Source organism: Harpia harpyja, chromosome 16, assembly GCF_026419915.1.
Source record: "Harpia harpyja isolate bHarHar1 chromosome 16, bHarHar1 primary haplotype, whole genome shotgun sequence".
Lineage (NCBI taxonomy): Eukaryota > Metazoa > Chordata > Aves > Accipitriformes > Accipitridae > Harpia > Harpia harpyja.
Window position 1 is genome coordinate 1,836,424 of NC_068955.1, and position 24,960 is coordinate 1,861,383.

Below are 24,960 nucleotides of genomic sequence, written 5' to 3' on the forward strand. Positions count from 1 at the left end.
ACACTAACATCCACATAAAGTGTGCTTAAACTTAACACTTCTCTTACTCCTGTGGCAAAATTAAAAGTTTCTATACTAAGACAACCGAACTATTTCTCAACAGGTTTCCCAGGAGAACAGGCAATGGTATTTGTTCATCCTATGAACCATCAGACTGAAGCATTCAAATCTCAGGTAAGAGAAGCTTTTAAGCTGTGTATGGGCATGCTGTGATGACGGGGTTTAAAGCACCATTTTTTAAAAATACTACTATTTAAAAACTAGTTATTTGCAATAATACAGTTTTTTTAAGCATTTTAACTGCAGTTTTATCCTTTGTCAATACTAGTAAGAGAAATGGAGGCAAATCCTGACATCAACTGTGCATAGTTTCACAGCAGTGTAACAGTGTTGAAAGCCAAGCACCTTCAGCTCCCACTATCGGTTACAGCAAGAAATGCTCTTATCTTTCAGGATGCATGAAAAAAACAAAAAAACCCCACATTAATTCCAATCTAAAGCAAAACAAAATGAACCTTCATCAGTTCTCATACTTTTGCAGTATCAGGCAGAGTTGATAATTACAGGATTTTACTCCAAGAATTAATATTTTGAACAATACGATATTAGATATTTAAATTCTTCAAGTCTTTACTTTTATTTATTAATATGATCTTTGATAACCACAGACATCTTGCATTGCATTCCACACAAATCCACACAGCAGATGCCATCTTGGGAGGACAAAAGAATAGACAGATTTAACTAACCTACACATGGTTTGACATTATATATGCTTAAGGAAAAATAAAACCAAACAATCTCACGGACACTGAACAAATCAGAAGGGCAGTGAAATCTGAATAGTTTCAAACACTTAGTTTACTTCTTTATTTTATTAAGCCAACAGTATTTTGGGAAAAAAAAGAAAAATTGTTGGGAAGAGAGGCCCAGAGAGAAGAGGAGGTTTAGCACAAGTACACAGAATGATGCTAGAAAAACTAATGCCTGCATAAGAACACCAGCACTCTTGTGTCGCTCCAAGTGGGATGAATCACCTTGGTAAGCTTTGCACACCTTTAACTGCATGTAAAGTTTGGCATGTAACCCAAATGCACGTAACCCAAATATTAGCAGTGAGGAGACACAAATTGCAACACAGATCATTTCCCTGGTGTCACACGGCAAACCAGTGGCAAGGAGACCAGTTAGAGCTCAGCAATCCTTGCCCCAGTACTGCTCAATCCATAGGTCAGACTTTCTCCATTTTGCAATTACTGAACTTTTACCTGTATCATCATAAAAACTGTCAGTCTCAAATGAGAAAGTCACTTTAACACATGCTTAAATTGACTTCACTGACATGTATGTATTTAAATATTTTGCTAACATAAGACCTCTAAGTGTTAATTTAAAACAAGAACAAACAATGAACCACTGTACTCGCAAAGATAACCTTTAAGAGGGAAGTAGCAGGAATAGCACTGTTTCAACTACACATCTCTAACTGTGACTACTCACAAAGTATTCCGTAAAACACGATTTACATTTTACTTCCTAGTGAGATCAAGCTGAGATAAAGTGTCTATATTGCCACAGATTTAATAATGAAAGTTTTACAGCACTTTGCTTTGTCTCTAACTGAAAAGCAGAACATTTTCAGTGACATGGTAACATGACATCAAAAAGTTGGGGGTTTGGGTTTCGTGGTAGTAAAAGAGGGAAAAATCCTTCTACTAAACTATGTTCTTCAAGTTAAATTTCGGTCAACAAACCAAATAAACTGCTGAATTTACGTCCAGCTTATGCGGTCAGCTGTCAGACCAAAATGAGAAATGCAATGGGAAACTTACCTCGGAATTATCAGGTTCATCTTTAATTTTGTCTAATAGTCCCTGCTGTGGGGCCATAGCTTTATCATATTCGTCATCCAAAGGCTCCTCCTTAATTCTAATATTTGGTGCAAAGGAATTCCCCAGCTCTTGTCCAATAGATTCCTTACTAGAAAATAGGTAGCTAGACTCCTGAAACAATAATATGAAAAAGAATTCACCCTCCTGCATCTGCCATTAGGAGTTGGGCTGCTGCCAAGGGGAGTTTCTGTTGCAGACCAAAAGAAATGGGTCCTGCCACTGGAAGGTGGGAGAAATGATGGGCAGCAGCTGCTGCCTCTACGTCCCTGCAGCACCCTCTGCCATCCCACCCCCAATCCTTTTCACTCCTCTGGACAAAGCAGAAGCCACCCAGCTCTCTAAGTTGGTTGTCAGTAGGGGCATTCGGTTGTTTGGGCAGTGTCTCCTGTTGATACAGCTGTTCCCTGTCTCATCTGGAAAAAAGGCAGCAGGTCAGATGGATGCATCCAGGTCTAGATTCGGCTCACCAGTCAGTCAGACCGTGCTGAACATGAAAGTGGCTATCAAAAGAATCCTCAATCCAAAGAGAGGGTCAGCAAAATTTTACAAAATTATATGCACTGTTTAAGTAGCAAAGATGTCTAAGAGTCAGAAGATCAGTTTTCTTGATACTCAAATTTACACTCAAATACAAAATACGTATTTTGAATTATTCCAGTATATTGCTGCACTTGCAAAAGTGTTTGAAAGATCTATAGCTTACCCTGAAGTTAGTTTCTGGAGTTTGTGGCGCTAACTGCGTCCGTAATGTTTCTTCTACTTGATTATGAACTGAGGAAAACATATACATTAAATATAAATGAATACAGAGTCCAACGCATTTCCTTTAAAACTATCTAGAGTCTCATACTGATCCCCAACCCTATAGTCCGATAGCCCCTCAGAAGTACTAAACTACTCCCTTTCTCCTCCCTGCAAATAAAATGGTAATCCTTAAACAGAACTGACATTTTTTTATTATTCTATTGGGTCATTATTTTCCCATTCCAGCAAAATGGTTGTAAAATTCTGAGGTGAATTGTTCATTCAGAATTTTCTACACCCCAGTGGGTTCTGAACTCTCCCGTGTTCCGACATTTAAATCAGAAAATATTTTTCAGAGCAACAACTTTCAACCTTTTCTTTGCTGTTCTGGTCTTTTGCCTTTTCCCCCCTTCTCAGGAGATAGTAGCTTATGCTTTTTTAGCATGTATCTTTTTAAAATTCTGGATTTTCATGGATACTGGATGCTGCCTGTGAACGTTTACTATTGCTGTTTCAATTACTGGCTACTCTACCTGAGGCTGCATAGCTTTCAGCCACAATCTTATAACTGTAAGTATTTACAATTTTCTGAAATATGTCTTTTGCACAGAAATATTCTTCACTTGATTTCTACCTGAAGGTAAAAGTAAAGATACATCTTTAACTCTTCTTTATTTCAAAAACACCTGTATTGCTTCTCTATCATTTGTGCAACCTGGAAGCACTGATTTAAGATGCTGTTACTAAACATACAAAGTTTAAATACCAGAACTGTAAGCTGTGAATCTGAACAAGTAGCCAGGAGGCTCTCACTTGCTGGCCAACCCTCTCTCCATACAGTCTTCTGAATAAAATTAAATCGCATGTTCCAGCCTGGTTATTCTTAATTCCTTCATTCACTGTTCTACTGTAATTTTCAGAGCTTGGGAAGTCAAAAACAAGTGTGTGGGCAGCAAGACCTACTGGTGACTGTCAGGCTCCCTCAAATGAGAAATGGATTACAGGCATCTTTGGTTCTCTCCATGTTGGCTGGACAAAGTCCAAGACACAAGTATCTGAGGAAGAAGGAGAGGAGTCTCCCAGGAAAAGCACATCTCAAGTTACTCTCTGGCTTACTTCCTGCAGACACTAATACATTTCTAGCAAGACTTTCCACGATGTTACTATCAAATGTGTACTGCTTTAAATACATATACATTAATGAAGAATTGGTACTTTGCTCAAAAAAATCTTTCCTGGTCATCAACTTAACCTAAACTTCATCATCGTTTCTTCTAAGGAGTTCCAAGGTCTATAAAAAACAGTGAGAAAAAACAAAAGGAAGCTTGAATTGTCACCCAGCTTGGTTTAGTAAACCACAACAACAAAGGATATGTTGAGGCTTTGAAACAAGCTGTGGAGGAGACATCCCCTAATGCTGCCAGGGCCTTTTGCAAATCCTAGTCCTAATACAGAGTTCATTTTATTTCAGGGTTCTTTATAAAATGCTTCCCTAAGTACAGCTATGCGTATTCTCTTCAACAAGGTGATTTTTTTAATAACTAGCCCTATTGCTAATTTCTGTCTAGTTCTTTCTTCCTCTTTGCTGGGTAGCCAGGTCTACAATGTCAACAGTTACCTGCTTTGTCAAGAAAACTGCTTTTCAATCTAGAATCCATATCTTTAGGGACTTTTTCCAACCGTTTTTCACGTTCTTGAAAATGTCCTTCTCTATTCTTGTCCTTTGCTGAAAAAGTCTCTTTGCCATTATCTCTTGTTATGCTAAAATCTTTTCGAATTGATTTAAATACAGGGCCCTGCTCAAATGGTGAAGTGAGATCCTTTTGGATTGCATTCTGAATCTGAATTTCTTTTTCACTGTCCAATTCATGTTCTGTAACTCTCTTGCCCTCTTCCAGATGGTCTTCATCATGAATTGCTGAAGAAAGAGTGTCTTTTGGAGTGAAATTTTGATCATCTTCGTTGTCACTCCCAACAACAGGTATGCCTGCAAGATCCCCAGAGTTCAGAAAATAATCATCATCATCATCATCCAGCAGTGAGTTTTCAGATGCTGTTCGATTCTGTATTCCATAAGATATGCCGTCGAGGGCAGGTGTTAAGTTGTGGTCAGTGTCCTCAGACATTTCTGCATCCAGAATTTCACCACCTAGGGAGAAAAAAACCCATAACCAGTCAGAAAATTCACCAACTTCATGTGTAACAAAGGACAAGTGTTAAGTGTCCTTTGCTATTCTGTCTGATGCTGCAGCTCCTTGAATACTCTAAGCCTTCTTGGGACAACATTACTGATAAAACATTGCTGATGTAAGAAACAGTTCTGTCCCACTCACCACACAGTGAAGCAGTAGTTAAACTGAGTAAAACTAACCTGAGTAAAACTAACCAAAGAAAGAAAAAACATTAACTTCCATTCATCTCATTTGTAACACTTGTGGAGAAGGCAATGCAGGGAGGGAATGAGGAGCAAGGGCTAGGAGAAAGGCAAAATAGTCTTTTTCAGCAGCAATTATACTTCTAAGAAATGTTTTGTGAAATTATGGCCTTATATAAATAAATAAGAATACTTACATTTTTCTGTAATATCAAATACCGCATCAGATTTATCTTCAAACTGTAAAAGGAAAGCACTATATCATTATCTTGGTCAGCTGCCATGTACTTTGCTAAAAAGTATCCGATCAAAACCAAAACCAACAAGAAGGATCATAATTCCTCCTCCTTCCCTTCTTGCCCCAAGCAAAGTTCTACAAATTAAGACTGTTTCATTAGTGAGAAGTCATATTTACCCTAACAAGTTCAGAAGTATATAGAAAAAGCACACAAGAACAATTTAGAATTAGCGCTGCTTCCCAGAGAAGGTGGAGGAGAGAGGGGAGGGAAGGGAATGTCAAAATTTTCACTTCTACATGAGATACTTGTACCAGGTCAAGGTCATAGATTCTGCCCTCTTTGACACTCTACGAGCCTTCATTTCCTCTGAAGGTTATAAATGGAAAAATAGCAGCATATACAGCTTCCACTGACGTGGGCTGCACAGATCCAAAGGTTTCACCTCTCTAACAGGGAATGTCCCCTTTCCAGGAACAGTGAAATGTAATGCTTAGCTTCCTAACAGTAACAAGACAATGAGTGTCAGTATGAGCGTAACCAAAGAAGAACCAGATGATGACTCTGAGTGCTGTACAAAACATCTGTTTACATTAAGCATTCTCTGACAGACATTAAAGTTGACGGCATGCTTGAATGCTGTCTGAAGAAGTATGTGCATTCAGCATAATTAAAGTTTCCTTTGGAATGTCCAACTCATTCGCATCCTTCCTTTCTGCCTAAAAGGTAACAGCAATTCATTTAAGTCATCTCTCCTTTCTCTACGTCTCCAGCTCTACGCTTCCTTTTCTGATAGATCCTGCTCACACTTCAATTCTTAAGCCATCTTAAGGAAAGTAATGGGATTTGATAGCAAAGGGATGATCTCTAATTTCATTTAACTGAAGTCATTTAGTTGATAAATCCGATACTCCACAGGACTGTGGTGGGAACTATCAGTTTAGTAGCAGCCAGCTCCAGGAAAGGATGACAACATACTGTCCCAGGGTTCATCTGATGGCAAAAAGTCCATCAGTCTGTTTCCAGCATCACTTGCAGGTCTACAAAGACAAGTTAGCTCCTTCAGCTTAATTTGACACACATGGAATAGTGAGGACCTGTCCAGCACTATGAATATCAAGACAAATGATACTGCACCAAACTTTCCAGCTTCTCTGAGCAGATAGTTGAGGCTGGAAAAGTGAAATACAGAACCAAAAGAAAAAAAAAAGTTACACTTTTCCACAAGGCTGATGCAAGTCTCTTTGCTGTAATTTTCTAGAGGAAAAAAGAGTACAGAAACACATTCCAGGAAGGTTTTCAAGGCCCGAGTTCTGCTACTGCTATAATGCTCCTAGGAATGTCTCAAGTTTAATGTTGATCTAGAAGTCCACTTGTAGCCAACTAGGTTTACACTAGTGTAAAGTTAATTCCCATAAATATTGGATATACTTAGTGCTGATACCAGATGCTGAGGACAAAGATAGCGGTGGTGTACTGTTTTTACAGAATAACAGAAAAAGGAACTTGTTGCCCTTTGATAGGAATATCAGAGTATGAAGCCTTGGGAGGCAAGAACGATAGTTACTTCAAATTAGCACATTGTATTATAGTGTAAACAGTGTCCTTCCAGGTTAGCACTTAGGATGTAACACTGTTCTCCTGCAGTCTAATATACAATTATAAAAAACCAGCCATATACCTAGTGGATTTTTAGAGAAAAGGAACTAGGTCCTTTTCTCTATGCTGACCTTCCTTGATCCTTTTCTTGCTTCCTGTCAGTAACGTTCTTTCTTCTCCAAAAATGTCTCAGACAATTTGCTGGTTGGGTGAGAGAAATTTTCAGTTGAGATAAAGCATTAGACCATCCTTTTCTCAAAGTAGGTTTGTATCAAAGTAGTTCTTTTACTCTTTTGAGATCCAGAGTACCTGTAGGAAAGTATTCTGGGTTCTACCACAATCCTGGTTACCTTATACATCCAAACCCTAGGTATTCCTCCTCCTCTCGTGATAACAAATCTTTTAATAACGGGTGCCGAAACAGAAATGCTGTTATTAGGAAGAGAATACATTTTGCAGTCTAGGCCTCTCTAACTGTTTCATTCAAAGAAATTACAACATGCAAGTCAGCACAAGGGGCCATCTGCGAGAGCGCATTAGGGACTACCATAAATATTTTGGACAAGTTGGAAAACATTTACAATCTACCTGGAAGGAATCCAAGACACTTCTCAAGTACAAGGTCTTCCTAGGAAAAAAAACCCTCTACTTCTTTTCTCTTTCTTTTGTGAGGCTATCAAAATAAGAGGTCATCTTGAGTATTTTCTTCCTTTAAAAGGCTTTAGGGTACAGAGGAAGATCTGTGTTTGCGGTCAAAAGCTCCCATTGGAAATGTTTATAAAACAGGAACTTCAGCATCTGGTAAATACCAGCAGTCTCATTTAAGCCACCATCTAGTTTCTGATGGTGAACAGCATCACAACTCCCACATGGTGTAAATCCAAAGAGAGAAAACTAGGGGAAGTGTTTGTATGCTTGTGTGTGTGTATACGTATGTATCTACATACATATAAAAATACATATATATCCCCAATAAATTACTAATTCCATAACAATCTATAACTGGACTATGCCCTGAACTGAGGGCTCATGTACTTTTTTTCTGAATTAGTGTGGGGTATTCTCTCAATTATATACACTTCTATTCCCTTCCTGAATCCTATTACAGTCTTGTTTAATGCCATCTCAGGAGGAAATTTTGTATATCAACAGTTACATAAAAACATATCACCTTAAGCAGTCATATAAATTGGCTTTCACTGGATTATGGTCTTGTATCACACAGAAATGTAAGTAATAATGCCCAACTTAACTATTTCTATATTATTCTATTACATTTCTGCAAGGCAATTCCCTCTCTCACCAGTCCTCATACTTCCTCCTTTGATTAGCTGTCATCACTCTTAATTCCCTTTATTTCTTCTGCTCAGATTTTTTCAGATTTGGTGATTAGTGGAACAAAAGTACTCTAGAGGCAAACATGAAACTGATTCATCAGATGGCATTTCCTATGGGTCATTTTTGACAGATCTGAGAAGACGCACCTCAATATCCCAGATTAAGTCCTAGATAACTACAGAATGGAAAGTACCAGGAACAGAAAGCTTTCTGTTAAAATTCTCTTGGCTTCAACTCCCCAACACAGTCCTCAAAACACACTTGCAGTTGTAAAACAAAACTCAAAAATATCATATTTTAAAACAGCTTCACTCAATCACTTTGGCTAATATTTTGCCAGAGAATAACTTAATGATACTTAGTGCTTTTAAGTAGTGAACAATAGGTAAGAGTTTAAGACAGAACAGTTTAAGATTGATATTAGCAAAATTAAATTTTTTAGGATATATCTTTCTTAGTGACTGTCTCATTAGCTAGCATTGTACACAAAGCAATGCTCTGCCTACTCAAGTTGTAATAAATACATAAATGAAACAAGAATACAGAAATGGTGACAAAACAATTAGGTATTCCTAGAAGCAATGTGTTCTCCTTTAAATTAACTACTCTTTACATAAAGACAGTACTCCTTTTATTAAAAAAAAAAAAATCCACTAGGTATATGGCTGGTTTTTTATAATTGCATATTAGACTCCAGGGGAACAGTGTTACATCCTAAGTGCTAACCTGGAAGGACACTGTTTACACTATAATACAATGTGCTAATTTGAAGTAACTAAAAACCTGTTCAATACTTTAATGGCGTTCAAAGTTGCCATAGCATCCATAAATCAAATAATTAACAGATGATTTTTGTGCAATATAAAGAGAGAAGCTGCCTATGGCTACAACCATATATTTAAAAAAAAATAAACAAAACAACGTAACAACTTTGCATATACAGGCACATATCTCTAACAAGCCTTCTGAAGTTTGATCCTAGGTTTTACTGCATCCGTAAGCAAACTGTGGAAAGGAAGCAGATGCTAAGAAAACTGCAATTAAAAATAGTCAGAGATGATTCTCAGTTTCTTGTCTGTACAGTTCCCTTGTCCCTATACACACAGCATAACCCCCCACTTCAGAATTCATTAAACTGATAAGGAAGACACCATTTTAAAAAAAAAGAAGTAATTTAAATTGTAATTGCTATTCTTGAACCAGGTGCAGGGAGCTCAGGAAGCATCCCCTGACCTTTTACACATGACATCCCTGGAAGGGATGCCAGGCAGCCAGCCAACCGCGCTGCACCTCTGCGACGGGAAAACTCCGCGGCACGAGCAGAATTAAGCAGCGGGCCTCTCCCAGAGCTGCTTTCCACCGAAACACAGACAGACCTATCGATTCATACCTTCGGAGCACCTGGGGAGGGAAGAGCAGAGGGTAACAAAGAGCCAGCCTGCTGCAGATACCTGCTACAGGAAAAGAACCGCTGCGGCAGGAAGAGAACCCGGCGGGGTCAGGCGAGCCATAGAGCTTGGCGTGCGGTGCTGGGCCTGCAGAGCCCCCTAGCCGCCCCGGCTCCGCGCCGGACCTCCGTGCCGGACAGCCGCCCGCTCCGGCCAACGAGTGGCCTGGCACCCCATGAACCCCTGCGGTTCGCTGGTGGGCGGCCGCGCGTCGCTCTTCGTAGGGGAGAACGAGTTCAGAGGCGCGCGTGGGGAGAGGGAGAGCGTGAGCTTGGCAGATTTTGCGAGGTATGTCCTTGAGGGCGGCTAAGCCACGCTCCAGACTTCAAAAGATTCTCTTTTATCACTGTTCTAGTCTAAGGGTAATTAAAGGGATACTATGGTGGGTATTTTTAAAGGCACATCCAAACAATCGTCTGTACGTGTAAAAAGACAAAGGCAGGCATTTTCCAGCTTCTTGTGGCTCCCTATCTTTCTGTTCAAGAAACACGGTTTTACCTTGCATCTCGCCTACATCTTCGATTTTTAAGTTTCAAGAAAGAAGATTTAGTGAAACGTGCTGCTGCCGCTTCATTTGTGCATTTTTAGAATTCTGAACAATTCACTAGAAATCATGGGGAGCGGTTCAGCACGTAAGCATATCGCCCCTTTCTGTCCCCAGGTTTTTCTGACACTCCCGAGTTTTCTGAATATTCACAGGCCGATTCCAAGCAAAGGCCCTGTCGACCTTATGGTTTCTATATCCACCAAACACGCACACACAAGCTGCGTACTGCTACCAACCTATATGGTGCCAAGTAGATGAGACTGTCAAACACACAGAAAGTCACAGTGTGCTTTACTTTTTCTGAATGACTGAACGAATGACCGAGGGGGATCCAAGCCCTTCTCCCATCTGCCCACAAAAACGTGGATTTGAGAAGGAAGCAGCTCCCCACAAGAAGGCTTCACCTTGCAACGGTTCTTGCAAAGACACCAGTTTGATGTGCTCATCTGAAGACTGCTAGACGTGTGGGCTTTGCAAATTAAGAGACACACACAGACACAGAACACACATCAAGCAAACAAACCAAGACATCCACAATAAAGGCTTTCTTTTAAAAACAAGAACTTCTCCCCTCAAAACCTCAACCCTGGCTACGCACTGAACTTTCCTATTGCTGGTTAAGACACTCTACAAACAACCGTTGGTGGGATTTTGGTTACAGTAAATCTGTAAGTCAGTCAGCTGAAAACACAAAAATTCCTATTTCACACAGTGTAAGTCAGAAAATCTAAACTGAACTTACATGCGTGTAAAAATCACCAAAATCAGAGCAGGGTCCCTATCATAACAATGTATGTTTCTGCTGTGATACTCAGCAAGCAATTATTCCAAACCAAGTATTCCAGTTCAGTTACATATTTTAGCATCCCAAAAGAAAGATAGCATTTTCCAGATTACAAATGTATACTTTTGGCCAAAGCTTTCAAAAGTATAGGAGTTTAGACATTATGTTCTGCAAATCACACAATCCCCTTAATTCCACTTAACTCAGAAGCTGAGTAGCTCATTAAGAGAGAGCCATTGCGATGTCTTTTAAGTGAAAGCCAGTCCATATAATACAACTAAGAAGCAATGAGGGTAACAATCTGGGGTGGAGGACCAGCACTATAACCTCAGAAAGATCCCTCTACTCAATGTCTCCCCCAAGAGGATAATTAACCATGTTGGTAATTGCTTGCTACTAGTTATGTTACTAATAGGAAAAAAACCCCCTCTGTAAATTAATCTTTAAAGAAAGTGAAACATGTATAAAACCTAAGTCATCTGCTTTTCATTATAATTTGTTCTCAAATAAGAAGCCTACAAGATGGCTTTGCATGCAAATCAGGAAAATTTACAAATGTAGCACCTTCTGCTTGTTGATAAACACAGCAGGGATTATCAGCCCTCCTTCACAGAATGGTTTATATGTTAATAGGCCCACACTGGTGAATCATGCCATCTACCATTAGGTACTGCAAGTCTTTTCCCTTCTCATAAGAGTTCAGTGCCAACAACAACAATCGGTGGTGAAAACCGGGGAGCCTGTATGTATATTCAGTTCTCTCTATTTCAGTATTTCTGTTCTTAAAAGAGAGAAAAACAATCATGTGATCTACTTTATTCTTCAAAGTGCCTTCCTAACTCAGGCTTCCTTTTTGCCTGTTCCACTTCTCTTTCACATTCCTGTATAGTTCTACAATTTCCTCCTCTCTTGTTCTTACAAAAACTGGTATCTCTCTCTTTTGGGTGGCTACAATTCCAGTTGGCTTCTACTTTTTCTCTTCCTATCAAGAAGTGGTTCTTACAACAGGCAGCTTAGTTGGATGTTCCACCTTCTTTGCAGATATTATTATAAGTATCCAAGGCTCTTCAGAATGAGATGCCTGAACACCTGTAAAAACAGGCAGAAAAAAACACTAGTACTATGTGATCAGAGCTCTCAGCAAAGCTCCTATGATTGCTTCATGGAGCGCTCGAGAACTGCCCTGTTACACGAACAAACAAGACTGCGCAAAATGCCTGCAAGGACAGGAACAACGATCACAGTGAGACAGTAAAAAATACTGACCCATGTCTGCTTGATTCTTCTGCCTGCAAATAAGTGATGGAGGTAAAACTTGCCTTATATAGGCATCCTTCCCCCAGTGAAACTTTCTTAAAACATATTTAACCAATCAATTTGCTAAGTTTCTTAGATAGCAGAAATTTTGCCAAAAAACACAGAAAAGTATAATTTTTTCATAGAGCACTGTAACAACTCCTACCAGGCAATATTAAACATAATAAAGACCTGTTAATAGCCTGTATTAACTAAACTGTATTTCATAAAAGCTTTCTTGAGCAAATAGCACCATTTAATTAAGATGGAATCTTTCCACTTTTAGCCTTCTTTAACAAATATCAAGATTCCAAAAACTACACAAATATGTTATTCAAAAAATAATAAAAGAAAGCAAGTACTCCAAAATTTCTCCTCTAGGAAAAACTCTGTACAGATGTGCTAATACCGTCTCAGGTTCTTCTCACCTAAATTTAGACAACTAAACATTAGTTTATTAGGCTAGCGATTCAGGTTTCCTCTCTTTCCAATGGAAATGAAGAGATTCCTGCAGCAGCAATTCATCATGCCCTGGAACTGGGCAGATGATCTTTCAGAGATTCCCATCTCTTAACACTGATGGCAGAAAGAGTCCGGAGAAGCTGGGCGAGACTAGACAGATAACTATTTTGTGGGTACAGCTCATAGTGTAAAGATTACAAATGGAAAACATTTATTTCTACACTCTCCTTTACACTGCTAAGGAAGTAAAAACAAGAATCTCAACTAATCACAACTATCTGTCCTGTATTTTTCACCTACAATACGACACAGTCTGCAAAGACCGTTTCAGCACAGACACAGCAGACTGACACACAAAGGCAACTTCACAGTGTTTGTTGGTTCAGAAGAGTCCAGGATTCTTGCACCTTGCTTGTGCTCTCCTGTGCCATCCTCCGGGGGAGTTTGTGCTTTCTGACCACCACTGTGGACAGCAGAAGTCTAAGACGTAAAGACTGGGTCTTAAGTAACTGCTAATCTTGATGGCTCTCAGATCCAAGTACTTAGCTAACTCAGGACCAAGACTCAGATTTTTGATGCTAAACTACTCCAAGCTCTTAGAAGACTTCAAATATTTTTCTGAATCTGGACCAGCTATCCAAAGGGAAAAGGACCAAATATAAAATTTAAGTTTTGGTTTTGTTACCAAAAATCTGATGTAATAAACTTTGGTTATAATGGTAATTGATTATCATACATTTATTACTAAAAACTTCAAAGGTATTAGACACAGCACACTTAAAAACTATCTAATGTATATGTAAGCCCTGTAATACTTCAAGCTACTTTTAAAATTAAACAGATATATCTAAAGCAGACAGCAAATATGGTAACCAAAACTAAATACATTACCATCATTCTTCAATCAGCATTTACAGAAAGGACAGAATATATCATGCAATTTTTGGATCAGTACCAGCTCGGTAAAGCAAAGTTACAGTCTTTTAAACTTTTTATTTCCCTTGACATTTCTAAGTAGCAGTTCCACAGAGTCAGAGTTAAAGGAAAAGAGTATGGCGATTCAGGTCATCTATGCTAGGTCATAAGGTTAGCACCAATCTGCAGCCTGCTCGACACTTATATCGGTCTCCCTTTTCCTGATAAGGTTCAAGGGCAGCTCGTGATAGCAGATTTCAATCTCTTTCAAATTCAGCTGTCATGTGGCTTTTGCTTCAGCCTGGTATGAGCTTCTAGAAATAAAGTAACCGCTCCTGGGATCAGCAACATGCAAGGATTAGTCTATCGGAGCCTCACACCTACAGTATTCATGAAACGCTCTACTGGTCCTTTCCAATAACAGAGTTCATTTTATCCTCAAGTTATTTTCCCAGATTGACTCTTGCTCACTCTCTTTTTTATGTTTCCACTGGACAACTATTCAAAAAAACCCAACTTTGCGGGTGTGCTCTACCCACCTCCCTCTTTTGCCCCTGCGGAAATACAACTTTTTCTATCAAAGAACATAAGGCAGAACATAGGCTAAGATGATAGACACTGAGAGCACACACGATTCTGCTAACATGCCTTTGATGAAATATTCACTGCTGGAGAAGCCTTATTTTGAAGAGCTTAGATGATCGCAGAGAATAAGTGTTAGGAGCAAAAGCAGGAGTGAGGTATAACAGCACTGCTTTTATGCCGTTAGAACACTTATAAAATGGATGATGGAAATCACCTGAACAGAGTCAGTCATTGACAGAAAACCTTGAAGAAAATTCCCTAGATAAAACTTGCTACAAGACCTGTTTAAGGAAAGGCCCACGTGAATTGGAATGTCTGGAAGGAATGATAGGATACAGCACTCATTAAATGAGAGAAAAGTTGAGATAACCTCTTCAAGAACATTGGGAGTGATTTCAGAACTAATTTCCACTATCCTAATCATGCAAGGGGCCTTGAAGTGGGCATAAAGAGCTTACTTAACTTTCCTGTATTTTATACAATGTGAAAAGTCCTAATGTAAAAGACTGAGATCCATTATGCTTATTTTCAGATGGTGAATTCAAAGATTATGACATCAAAGCATCCTTTGAAAAGCGCACAAGCCTTTGCAGCAAAATGTTTTCATCGTCTTTGTACCATTCAAGAGTAGTTCAGTAACAAAACTTTCTAAATGAGACGATCTCCTTCAATTTTTAATTAAAGCCATGCAAAATTAAAAATCTTTTCCGAACATCTGTCTTATTGATGTAGACACCCAGGTGTTCACCTACTCACACCAAATTGATTTCCAAGAGCCCAAGTGTCAAATTTCAGTAGTTAGCACTGTACAGCCCAAATTGTCCTGTCTAGTTCAATGGGTTGAGAGAGTATTGTCGTAAGTAAATGATCATGCTATTCAAAATATAAACTGTTCAAGATAATGATATTATATATAAATTAAAGTTGAACTGCTACAAATCTTTTTATAAACTAAATTAAAAATACATACAAGCAGCCACCTTTAAAGTTGATCTTGATACTACTCAGTAAGTATGAAAAGTTAAATATGTTGATACATTTTCCTTAGAAAATACAACAGGTTTGATTTTGGGCAGAAATTAACCTTCTCTAAAATAACAGTTTAGCCATAAAAACTCTACAGGTACTATTAAAAATCAAAATAAGACAAACTTCTATGTCAGTCTGGCAAAAACTTTCTTTTTTAGTTTGCTGCTCATTATCATGGATTGACCTAAAAGATGGCAACTGCTTATCAATAGGTTTTGCAAAATGCCAGTTTCAGTATATATGCTTCTGGAATAATAATATCTGCAAAAGATTTTAATATTGAAAAGAACAATTCTGAATACACAAGCACTTGCTAAGTTCCTCTCTGAAGAAATTATTAAATTAGTCTTTATTTTTTTCCATACGAAGGAAAATAATTCTTTATAAGAAATGCTCATTATTCCTTACGCACAGGATTTGGAAGAGTTCATCATCATGACCTCCTGTAAAATGGGAACTGGACCACTGTGCGGAGGAGAAATGGGATATGCAGGTCTTCCAAGACCTCATTAATTACGGCTTTAATGGAAGATATGTAAGTGTGCTGTATTTATGGTATGCTAATCTCATTCTTCACAGGTTCCATCAGTCAGCAGCCAGGAGGTATTCACTTCTCTCCACATTCCTCAAGAACATCTTGGTGTATAAACTGGTTTTGGGATGGGAGGGGAGATGAAAAAATTCACCTCTCAGACTCGGAAGATTACAAACTGATAGAATGCAGTGCACTGGTGCTACTATTTCTTTTTAAAATCTCACAGGAGCCTTTCTGGCACAATTAAGATTAACCTCGCTGTCAGACTTGGGACCAGGAAGGTATTTTCCTTCAAGCTAGACTGGCAAGTTGTGTTTCCCCTTTCCTTATTTACTTGCCTCGGACAACTCCACTTTCCTGGATCATCCCTAAATTTTACCAAACAAGTTCTCTGCTTCTGCAGGAGCGGAGAATGTTGTCAATGCCAACAGCATGGGGGGCTTTCCATAATGTACAGGGACATGTGGAGCAATAATTGATGGAGACTTCTGGACTTACGACCTAGTGGATAATTAGCCAACCGACAGAGAAATCATTTCTCCTGAGACCAATGAAGATGACACTAACTTAACAATACTTTTTTATTATTCCTTAGCAGGTAATTGGCAAGCTTAAGAAGAAAAAAGGCAATCTTCTTTTTTTTTCTGCTGGTAATACCAGGTGACTCGACAGATAAATTGAGCATATCCAGGCAATGAGCATGAAGAGACTACTAGACACCAGGATAGAGACTGCACAACCTCTCTGAGCAACCTGTTCCAATGCTTCACTGTCCGCATGGTGCAAAAGTATTTTCTTATGTCCACTAACATTTCAAGTACTGGGAATGAAGTTTAATTTAAGATTTCTTAAGCTGTTGTCCTACATGCAGCCACTTCCCTTTAAACTTCTTGCAGATAGCCAAAATCTTGATCCCCCAAAGACTTACACATTTATGTAATGTCTGTGAGCAATTCCGCAAAATTCCTTGAGTTTGCTCGTAAATAAGCGCAAGTGTCTGAAAGACATGGGTCTGAGACAATTCAGTGATGATGTTCATTTTCCTAACTGCAGAGCAGCCAAACAACGTCTGCACAACTCCTCCAATTAGACCTTGGAAGGCCAACTGTTCTCTTTAGCAACACTTAGTTCCACCGCTATCACAAGTTTCATGTTCCCTGAAATAAATTCAGCGAATTGAACTTCTCTCACACATAGGAATGAAAAACTTGAGCCTCGTGTTCTTGTCTTTCTCAAGGCTGGAGAATGGGAAAACTTCTTCGTCTTTGGGAGAAGGGAACTGGACAGCTCAGAGTCTTGTAGTGGACTATGGACTCTTCCACACAACTGCAAATGTGACTTAACCTCATTCCTATCAGAAAGCTTTCCATCAAAAGTTACACGCACGCAGGAAAGAGGACGTGACTTGTTCCAAGACTATTTTGAGCACTGCTTAAAAAGTTATTCTCCCTCAGTTACTTCGCAGGCTACAAGGCGTGGTCCACAAAGAACCTTCCACTCGTTTAAAAGATGAAGTATTTCTTCAAGTAGATGAGCGTGCCCAGTGTACTTACAGACCAAGCCGTGACAATGAAGGACCAAGTCTCAGGACTGGCGTGGCTAATGGTACTCACGCCGCGGTTACGGCCCGAGTACCTAAGAACTGGACGAAACTGCCATCTTGACTCGCTATGGCTTGAGACGGACAATTGAAATAAATTTAAAGAGAGCAGCAAGAACACTGTGTTTTAAACAAGGAGACGGACGGCGACGACGGACCCTAGTTAGCAGCGAGTTTATTACCTAAGTGATGCCAAGACGCTTACGAGAACGACGCCCGGACGCTCTCCTGAAGGAGAACTAAGCGAAAACTGAAGAAACCCGGAGAGACAGAGTGGCTCCGAGGCCAGAGGGGCCAGCACCGCTCGCCGGCCTGGAGCCAGCGGGCAGCTGCAACGCACCGGCTGGGGGCCGCCTGCCCCCGGGCTGGAGGGGGGGCCCCGCACGCCGGCTCCGGCCGTTCGGCGCCCGGGGACCGCCGGGACCGCCTGTCAGGGCCCTGGACAGCGGCGGCAGCCGCCGCGCCTCGCACGCCGCATCCCCGCGGCCGGCGGCGATGCCCCGGTCGCCCCGGCCCCGGTTCCCCCCCCCCCCCTCCCGCCCCCTGACCCCTCCCCTTTGACCTCCCCTCACGCCCCCCCACTCACCCTGGCGCGGGGGCCGGGCCCCTCCTCCTTGGCCTCCGCCATGTTGCGCCCCCCCCCCCTCAGCTGTCCCAGCCCGGGGCGAGGGGCCGGGGGTCACTCCCTCTCAGCCTTTCCCCCCCCCCCCCTTCGGGGGGCGCCGGGGAGAGGGTCGGCGGGGTGCCGGGGCCGGCCCCGCGCCGTGCTGCGGCAGGAGGGGGCTGACGCGGGGGGGGGGGGGGGGGGCCGGCGGCTCCCTCAGGGCGGCGGGGGGGGGGTCGGACCCGCCAGGCCGCGAGCCCTCTTAAAGCTGCAACGACAAGCCCAGCGCGGGGCCCCAGCGCGCATGCGCCGCGCGCCTGCGCACGGCGGCGCGTCCCCGCCTCCCGGCTCCCCCCTCCCTCCTCTCCGCGCAGGCGCAGTGTGTGTGTGGGGGGGGGCGCCTCCTCAGGGCCAGGCTGGGTGGCTCCCCCAGAGCGCCAGGGCCCGGGGGGGGGGCCCGGGGAGCGGCCCAGCACCGGCACCGGCACCCCCGGGCGGTGCTCGGGGCAGGAGGTGCGAGGCTCGCCCTGGGACGCTACAGGTCCTCGACTGGCCCCATGGTGGCCACAGGGCCCCTGACCTCGTGGCGTGGCCGCCAGGCCCAGTCCGTGGTCGGCGGCTGGCAGCGGTGACCCACTGTGGCCCAGTGGGCCTCGCCTCGCCTCACCTCACCTCGCCTCACCTCACCTCGCCTCGCACTCCAGCAGGCCGAGGCTCTCTGGCGGGCCTGGCCACGACATGGTGCTCTCGCCTCGCCACAGCACTTGCCTGACGGTGTGACGCCTCCATGGCGCCGTGCTCACCAGCATCCTTGGAGCTCGCCCCCGGGACACCCCGCCTCGTACCCAGCACCAGTGGTGAGGCTGCCCTGGGGGATGGATCCGGTGGTGCGGGGTAGATGAGGATCGTTGCAACTCCCGTTGGGGAACGCTCCAGAAGTTGACACGTTGGACTCGCGGCCTTCCTGCTGGAGAGGGTATGTATTTGTTTATTCGACAGGGTGCCCAACACGGTACAAACCATAATTTAACAAAATAATTGCGTTCCAGACCCAAAGCAATGAAAGGTTTTGACGTACCTTTCAGCCCAACTCTATTCACTTCTAATTTTGTACTGCCGTGGAGTCTAGGTGTGCTTCCTCCCTGTGCAGAATCCACTGCACAGTAGTTTTGAAGACAACATGGAGTATTTGCAGGACATTCAGCTTGTTCCCTTTATTGGAATCAGCCTGAGAACATAGATAGACTTTTCTGGGTTTCATTTGTTGTGCCTGTGCTGTATCACTCATGAATGAACCGTTATGTAATTTTTTAGTTAATTCAACATTTGTCAGTACAACTGTAAAAGAGCCATGTTTTTAATGTTGGAATGGATGGTTTATATTTGACCACATTTTTCCTCATCTGGTGTTGATCAAAAGGTTGTTCCTACAGACTCTGAGGACTTAATCCCATGAAGATTTGCATATCTGTTTAACCTGAAATACCTGCGAGGTCACATTTCGGCTGCAAAAATCAGTGTAACCTTTCAAGGTTAAAACCTAAATATTTAAAGCTTTGTAATGTTGCCTGTCATTCTCATGCTTTCCAGTAATTAAGACACTCAAAACGTTAGCAAGACATAGGCCTATTAGGAAAAAAATTGAAACTGTGCATAAGATAAAGATTTTTACCTTTTTTTATTGTGAACAATGTCAAACATTACCAGCACCCACAAGCAGTTGATAAGAACAATGTGTTCCCTTCTCCTTACTACTTAAATAATCTAACTGCTAATTAAAACTTTGTCTTAAAGAGAAATCTCCGCTTCCTAGCTTTATCTGATTTGCACAATTAAAGGGTGGTATTAAGCAGCAGCTGCATTTCAGTGGTGAATGAAGTGATCCTTATATAAACACTGTCTTTCATCTGGCCTAAAATGCTAGATACATAATATTGGAATTCATTTAGGAAGTCCTGTCAAGCCTCTCTTTAGAAATGACTGCATTCCAAGGACGCTGACATAATTAATGTAATAATTTAATAAGTTATGAATAATGCTTTTCATTTATACATTAATCCTCATCCTCAAGTATAAAATAATTCTAGCTGATGAGTTATTTTGTGAAATTTCTTAAAGGATTTGGGATTTTTTTGTGACAAAAGATCTTATGTGTAAACTGTGAGCTTGATACGAAATTTAATAATTATTCAAAAAATACTGTTATACTTAGATAGCTACAGATGAAAAGAATGAATATTTTAATATTTTTAATGGGCACAAAGTATAGCAACAATAAAAGATGTTAATACGACTTAATATTTATATTGGTATTGGGTTTTGAATAGCTAGAAATTCTAATATAGTCTAAATATAGGGCTGCCACATGTCAAGGTTCCCTTGGACACATCCACTAGTGCCCTGAGCAGACAGCAGGGCATGTGGATATTGTGCATAAAAGGCCACTGTGTGCGCACAGATTTCCCAAAAGCACGTGTGTGACAGCACAGATGTGCTGTACATGTGCAGATCATCTGAATGCTGAAAATGCACATATTTCTGAATGGGATTTTCTAGGAAGGCAGAAAACACAGAGAAAGAGAAAAAAAAAGAGGCAATAGCCCTCTTAGAATATAAATATTTATAAAGTACCTAAACAATTAGTAACAATGTTGAGAAATCCAAGTATTCAGAAGTCAGGAGGAAGACCTTAAAAGACGAGGTTGGTTTATGAATTAAGATCTTAAGGATAACAAACTTGCTTTTTCTTTTTGACCTGTGGTTTCTGAGTCATTATAGTGCACTGCCTTCACATTTTCAGGCTGAAGTTTAGAAAGTGTGTGTGTGGGGGGGGAGTTGTTTGGTTGGTTGGTTTAATTAAACCTATATTTTCATGTAATCACAACTCCAAATGCTCAGGCATTCAGAATAACCTCAAACACCATGAGACTTCCAGTAACGTCACAAGACTTAATAAAACTGTTCTAATTTCTTGGGGCTACATTGTAAATTTCCATAGTGTTTTATAAAATAAAAATTTTATATAACTTGTTCAAGCATGCTAACGGGAACGAACAGTTGTATTTCATTGCATGGTTCTCATAAGTAAATTAGGGAGTTGATGGAAATATTTGAACTTTCAACATGCAGCTGAAAATGCTTTCAGACCACTAAACAAAATATTTTGTTAGAAATAGATCCTGTCATTAAAATAGATCCTAATACAACCATATGCTGTTGAAATCCATGCCTGATGGAAGGTTTTCTTCAGCTGATACTATGGACAGATGAGAGGGTGACAGTAAGCGTGGACCATTTAAAATTAGATCAACCCTGGTGTGTTCTGTAGACATCTCTCAGCCCGTTCTCTGAATAGGGCATTTGAACTAGAGCAGGATGTTTTCCAGCTTGTTCAGACCTGACTTACTTTTGACTCTAAATGAACTGTATATGTACTAATGTAGGTAAAAAAGACACTGTATAATATGTAGATAATGTGGTGATGACTAGTGCAGAACAGACCTAGATAAATGCGTGGATAAGGTAGGGAAAAGATAAGATTGTTCTACAGTATTGTTTTTGAATTGCTTTTTAATTTACCCCTGGAGTGCCCATATTATAATCTGCTGCACAATTCTGCGTGAGACTGTTCATCTTTAAAACAGTGACATTTAAAAAAGAAACCATGAAACTCCTTTCACGTGCAGGCTGCAATTCAATGAACTGGATGAATGATCTTTCCACATACCCACGGGCATGCACAGCTGAATATAGATCACCCAGAAAACCTGCCAGCCGTACATATTGAGATCCAGGCACAGATCCTTCCTCTGTTCCAGCTCAGGTTCTCCTCAGAGAATTGCAGTTGCTTACAATACTGCTGCGTGTTTCAGGCCAAGCACAAATTAATAACAATGAATAAACTTGTTTCCTTTCCAGTGAGCTCAGTGAGCATCCAAATAGGACAGGCTTTGTAAGGTAGGCTGAGAAACACCGCTGTTGCATATGTTGTACCTGCATCCGGGGCCCAAGGAGAGACTCAGAAGAACAATGTAGGATGTGCTGTATAAAAGTATGGGACTTTGGAGTTAGCACAGCGTTATCTCTCCTGACTTCCAAGATACTGCATTGAGAAGGGTTGAACCAGCGCAGATTAGACTAGCGTAGCTATACTGGCAAGTCACTCCTGTACAAACATGCTTTGTGCTACTAACAATGTGCTATTGCCAATGGAGTTTCCTGAGCAAAATCCAGAGATTCTTTCAGGTTTTCCTCAATCCCTCTGCAAATTCCACTTTTACCAGGACGGCGTTTGGCCTCTGGTGGACACCATGGCACAAGGACAAGCATCTAGTCCAGACAACAGGCACGAGACTTGTTAAGAGTAGTGTGCCAGTTCACTTGGCATGTGACACCAAGGATGGAACCTGCACAGTGCCGTGTGGCTGTGGGTTAAGATGGCTTGAGAGCAGGGACAGAGTGATGAGAAAACTGAGGAAACAGAACTTGGAGAATTGAGGGAACATGAGAGATGAAGGAAAGGAAGGCTTAGAGTTGAAATGTGGTGCTTTGGGCACTTCTTTGTCCCTGTTGTTGTGGAGGACTGAGACTGGATGTGATGAGAGGCCAATTCTACACCGAGCGTGGAGAGATGCACTAGGCAGTGCTAATGGGAGCTGGAGCTACAGCCTCCCTAAATACCAGTCCTCAGCACATCTGGCCTGGGTGCGCAGAGAAGACTGTTTAAAGCTCAGAGGAGGCTCTGTTGGGGAACGAGGTTGAGTCTGGTCTAGGCAAGACAAACTGGAGCCTGGCAGCTTTATTTCCTACTCTCCCTACTGGTCCCTTGAACCTAGAGGCACCTCCCCAGCAGAGCAGTAGTGACAACTCTGGAGGAGATGAGCAGCTAGCAGCCTTTTCTCTCCCAGAGAGGAGCAGAACTGCTGAAACCTCTTTGTTTTAGGTGGCCCCGTACTGCAGACACTTCCAAAGCAGGGCCATAATGACCTAAGCAAACCCAGTGAATATTTCAGTGGAAAAACAATTGCTAGTGGAGTCTCCTCTTGGGGCCTGAGCAGACGGGGGAGGTGGGGGGAGGACAGGCAGTCCCAGGGGCAGCAGCGAGGTGGGTTTGTCTCCCAGCTCCGGAGCTGCTCTGGCTTTGTCCCCCGGCACCAGGCGCATGGGGTGGCCGGCAGCAGGGCTGGCTTGCTGGACGGGATTTGCATTTCCCTGGCACTGGTGATGTCAGGGGCCTGCCTCTGCGAGGTCCCTGAGGCTGTGAGGACAAAGGGGAGCAGGAGGCTTGGAAACAACAAAGATGAAGAAAAGAGAGAAGCCAAGTTTTTAAAAGCGATGCATTCAGCGTGTTTAGTCATAGATACACAAACGCAGGAGGGCTGGCAGGGGCCTATTTTCATCCTGAAACTCCCCCTCACGTCCCAGACTTGCTGGGCTGTGTTTGCTGTTGAGATAACGTCCCCTTCCCCCACCACCCACAGATTACTGAAGGAGCAGCCGTTGCAAAAGGGAAAAAAAAAAAAAAAAAAAAAAAAAGGCAGTTGCCTTGCTCTGCCTGCAGGAGAAATGTCAGGAAGTGTCTGGTGGTGGGTGGGATGAAAGGAGGAAGCTGAACTCTAAAGAGAATATTCTAGCTCTGCTCGTGCAAACAAATGCCCCTCTGTATTTTGCTTGATAAGAACAACCAGGAGCAGGTCTTGCTGCGTGCAGGCAGGACAAGAGTGGAGTAGTCACTTACACATCTCTGAGGGATTTATTTGTATATGCTGCATTATCCACAGCGCTCCATGAACTGGAGGGTGAAAAGATGTAAACAGCTAGGAAGAAATACAAGTGTCATCAATAATTAATAGTGTCTTTTTGTAATGGGAATGATCCAGTATTAATTATGAAGTTAATTTCTATTTGGATGGATTTGTGGGTTTATATGAAATTTGGACCAGCGTTTAAGTTCAGTGCAATCATGCTTTATTCTAATTACAATAATTATAAATCTATTCTGCATCTTCTTTTTAAGTCTAAATAACACAGGCTTTTGTTTCCAAACATGCCAGACATCAGTTTTTGCGCACCAAATATGGCAGTTCTCAGATCCCCAACGTGAATCTAGTTATAAATACAAAGGAAATTGTTTTCATTCATTGTCACTGTGCAACCCTGTGGAAATGCAAAAATAAGCCCAGAACATAGATAATGATAAGTACACTGGATTTCTAAAATCACAGAGTCAACAGTGATGAAGGAACTTAATTGCATACATCATGAAATATTTAAACAGATAGTGACCAACATGTGCCAATGTGGTATCTAGACTTTTACACCTAATTCTGTATTATAAACAGCTGATGCTACTCTGCGTCAGTGACTCTCATTTAACTATAGACCATCAGCTAGTTACATCCTTGAGACATTGATGCATCTAGTCATAGCAGATTGCGGGTGGAGGTTAGCATAGGGAGGAAGCAGAAAACTCATCTTTGTTGCAGTAAGGTGTTCTTACATGGTCATTAACTATTTTCCAGCTATGTTCATGCCTTGCTTGTGCTACCAGTATAGATTTATTGGCAAGTTTTTCTAATGGAGATCCAGTTTATAGCAACAGAAGTTTTGTACCAGGCGCATAGCAGATTCTTGTGTCAAGGCACAAGAGAGGAAATACGAATTTTCTCTTTGCTTTTGTGTCTTTGCTTTTGTTTTTACATCTGCTATTCTCTCCTTGCTGAAAATCTAAACTCCCATGCCGCGTAAACTTCCTTCCTGCTTCATAGCCCTGTGTTTCTTTGATCAGCAGTGGAAGAGTTAGCATTGGCAACAAGCTGTCATCTTTGAGCACCCAGAGAAAGATAGGGTGAGATTAGGAAGACCTCAATGAGACATTGTTTCAGACTGCTTGCAGGCTCTGCTAGGCATTGTGGTACAATGGTGTTCAGAGAGTATTACTTGCCATAGTAATATGCCAAAGCTAATTAAAAA

The 24,960-nt window shown here is 41.6% G+C and overlaps 1 protein-coding gene across 5 annotated transcripts in view; it reads right to left on the reverse strand.

Annotated features, from left to right (window-relative positions):
- The window catches only part of ZMYM4 (zinc finger MYM-type containing 4), a 44,639-nt gene extending 26,348 nt beyond the window's left edge, over positions 1 to 18,291 (reverse strand). Inside the window, exons 1-5 of one of the 5 annotated variants that reach the window (XR_008238616.1) lie at positions 17,971 to 18,291; positions 5,208 to 5,250; positions 4,255 to 4,785; positions 2,596 to 2,663; positions 1,833 to 2,003 (exon numbers count right to left, since the gene is read on the reverse strand). Coding sequence is in view for 4 of the 5 variants with exons in the window: in XM_052810482.1 (XP_052666442.1) it covers positions 1,833 to 2,003; positions 2,596 to 2,663; positions 4,255 to 4,785; positions 5,208 to 5,250; positions 17,971 to 18,012 (855 nt within the window). In the remaining variant the exon portion in view is untranslated. The remainder of the gene's footprint in view (positions 1 to 1,832; positions 2,004 to 2,595; positions 2,664 to 4,254; positions 4,786 to 5,207; positions 5,251 to 17,970) is intronic. The other 4 variants (XM_052810482.1, XM_052810481.1, XM_052810483.1 and 1 more) reach the window with 4 other exon arrangements.
- Between the last annotated feature and the right edge of the window lie 6,669 nt (positions 18,292 to 24,960).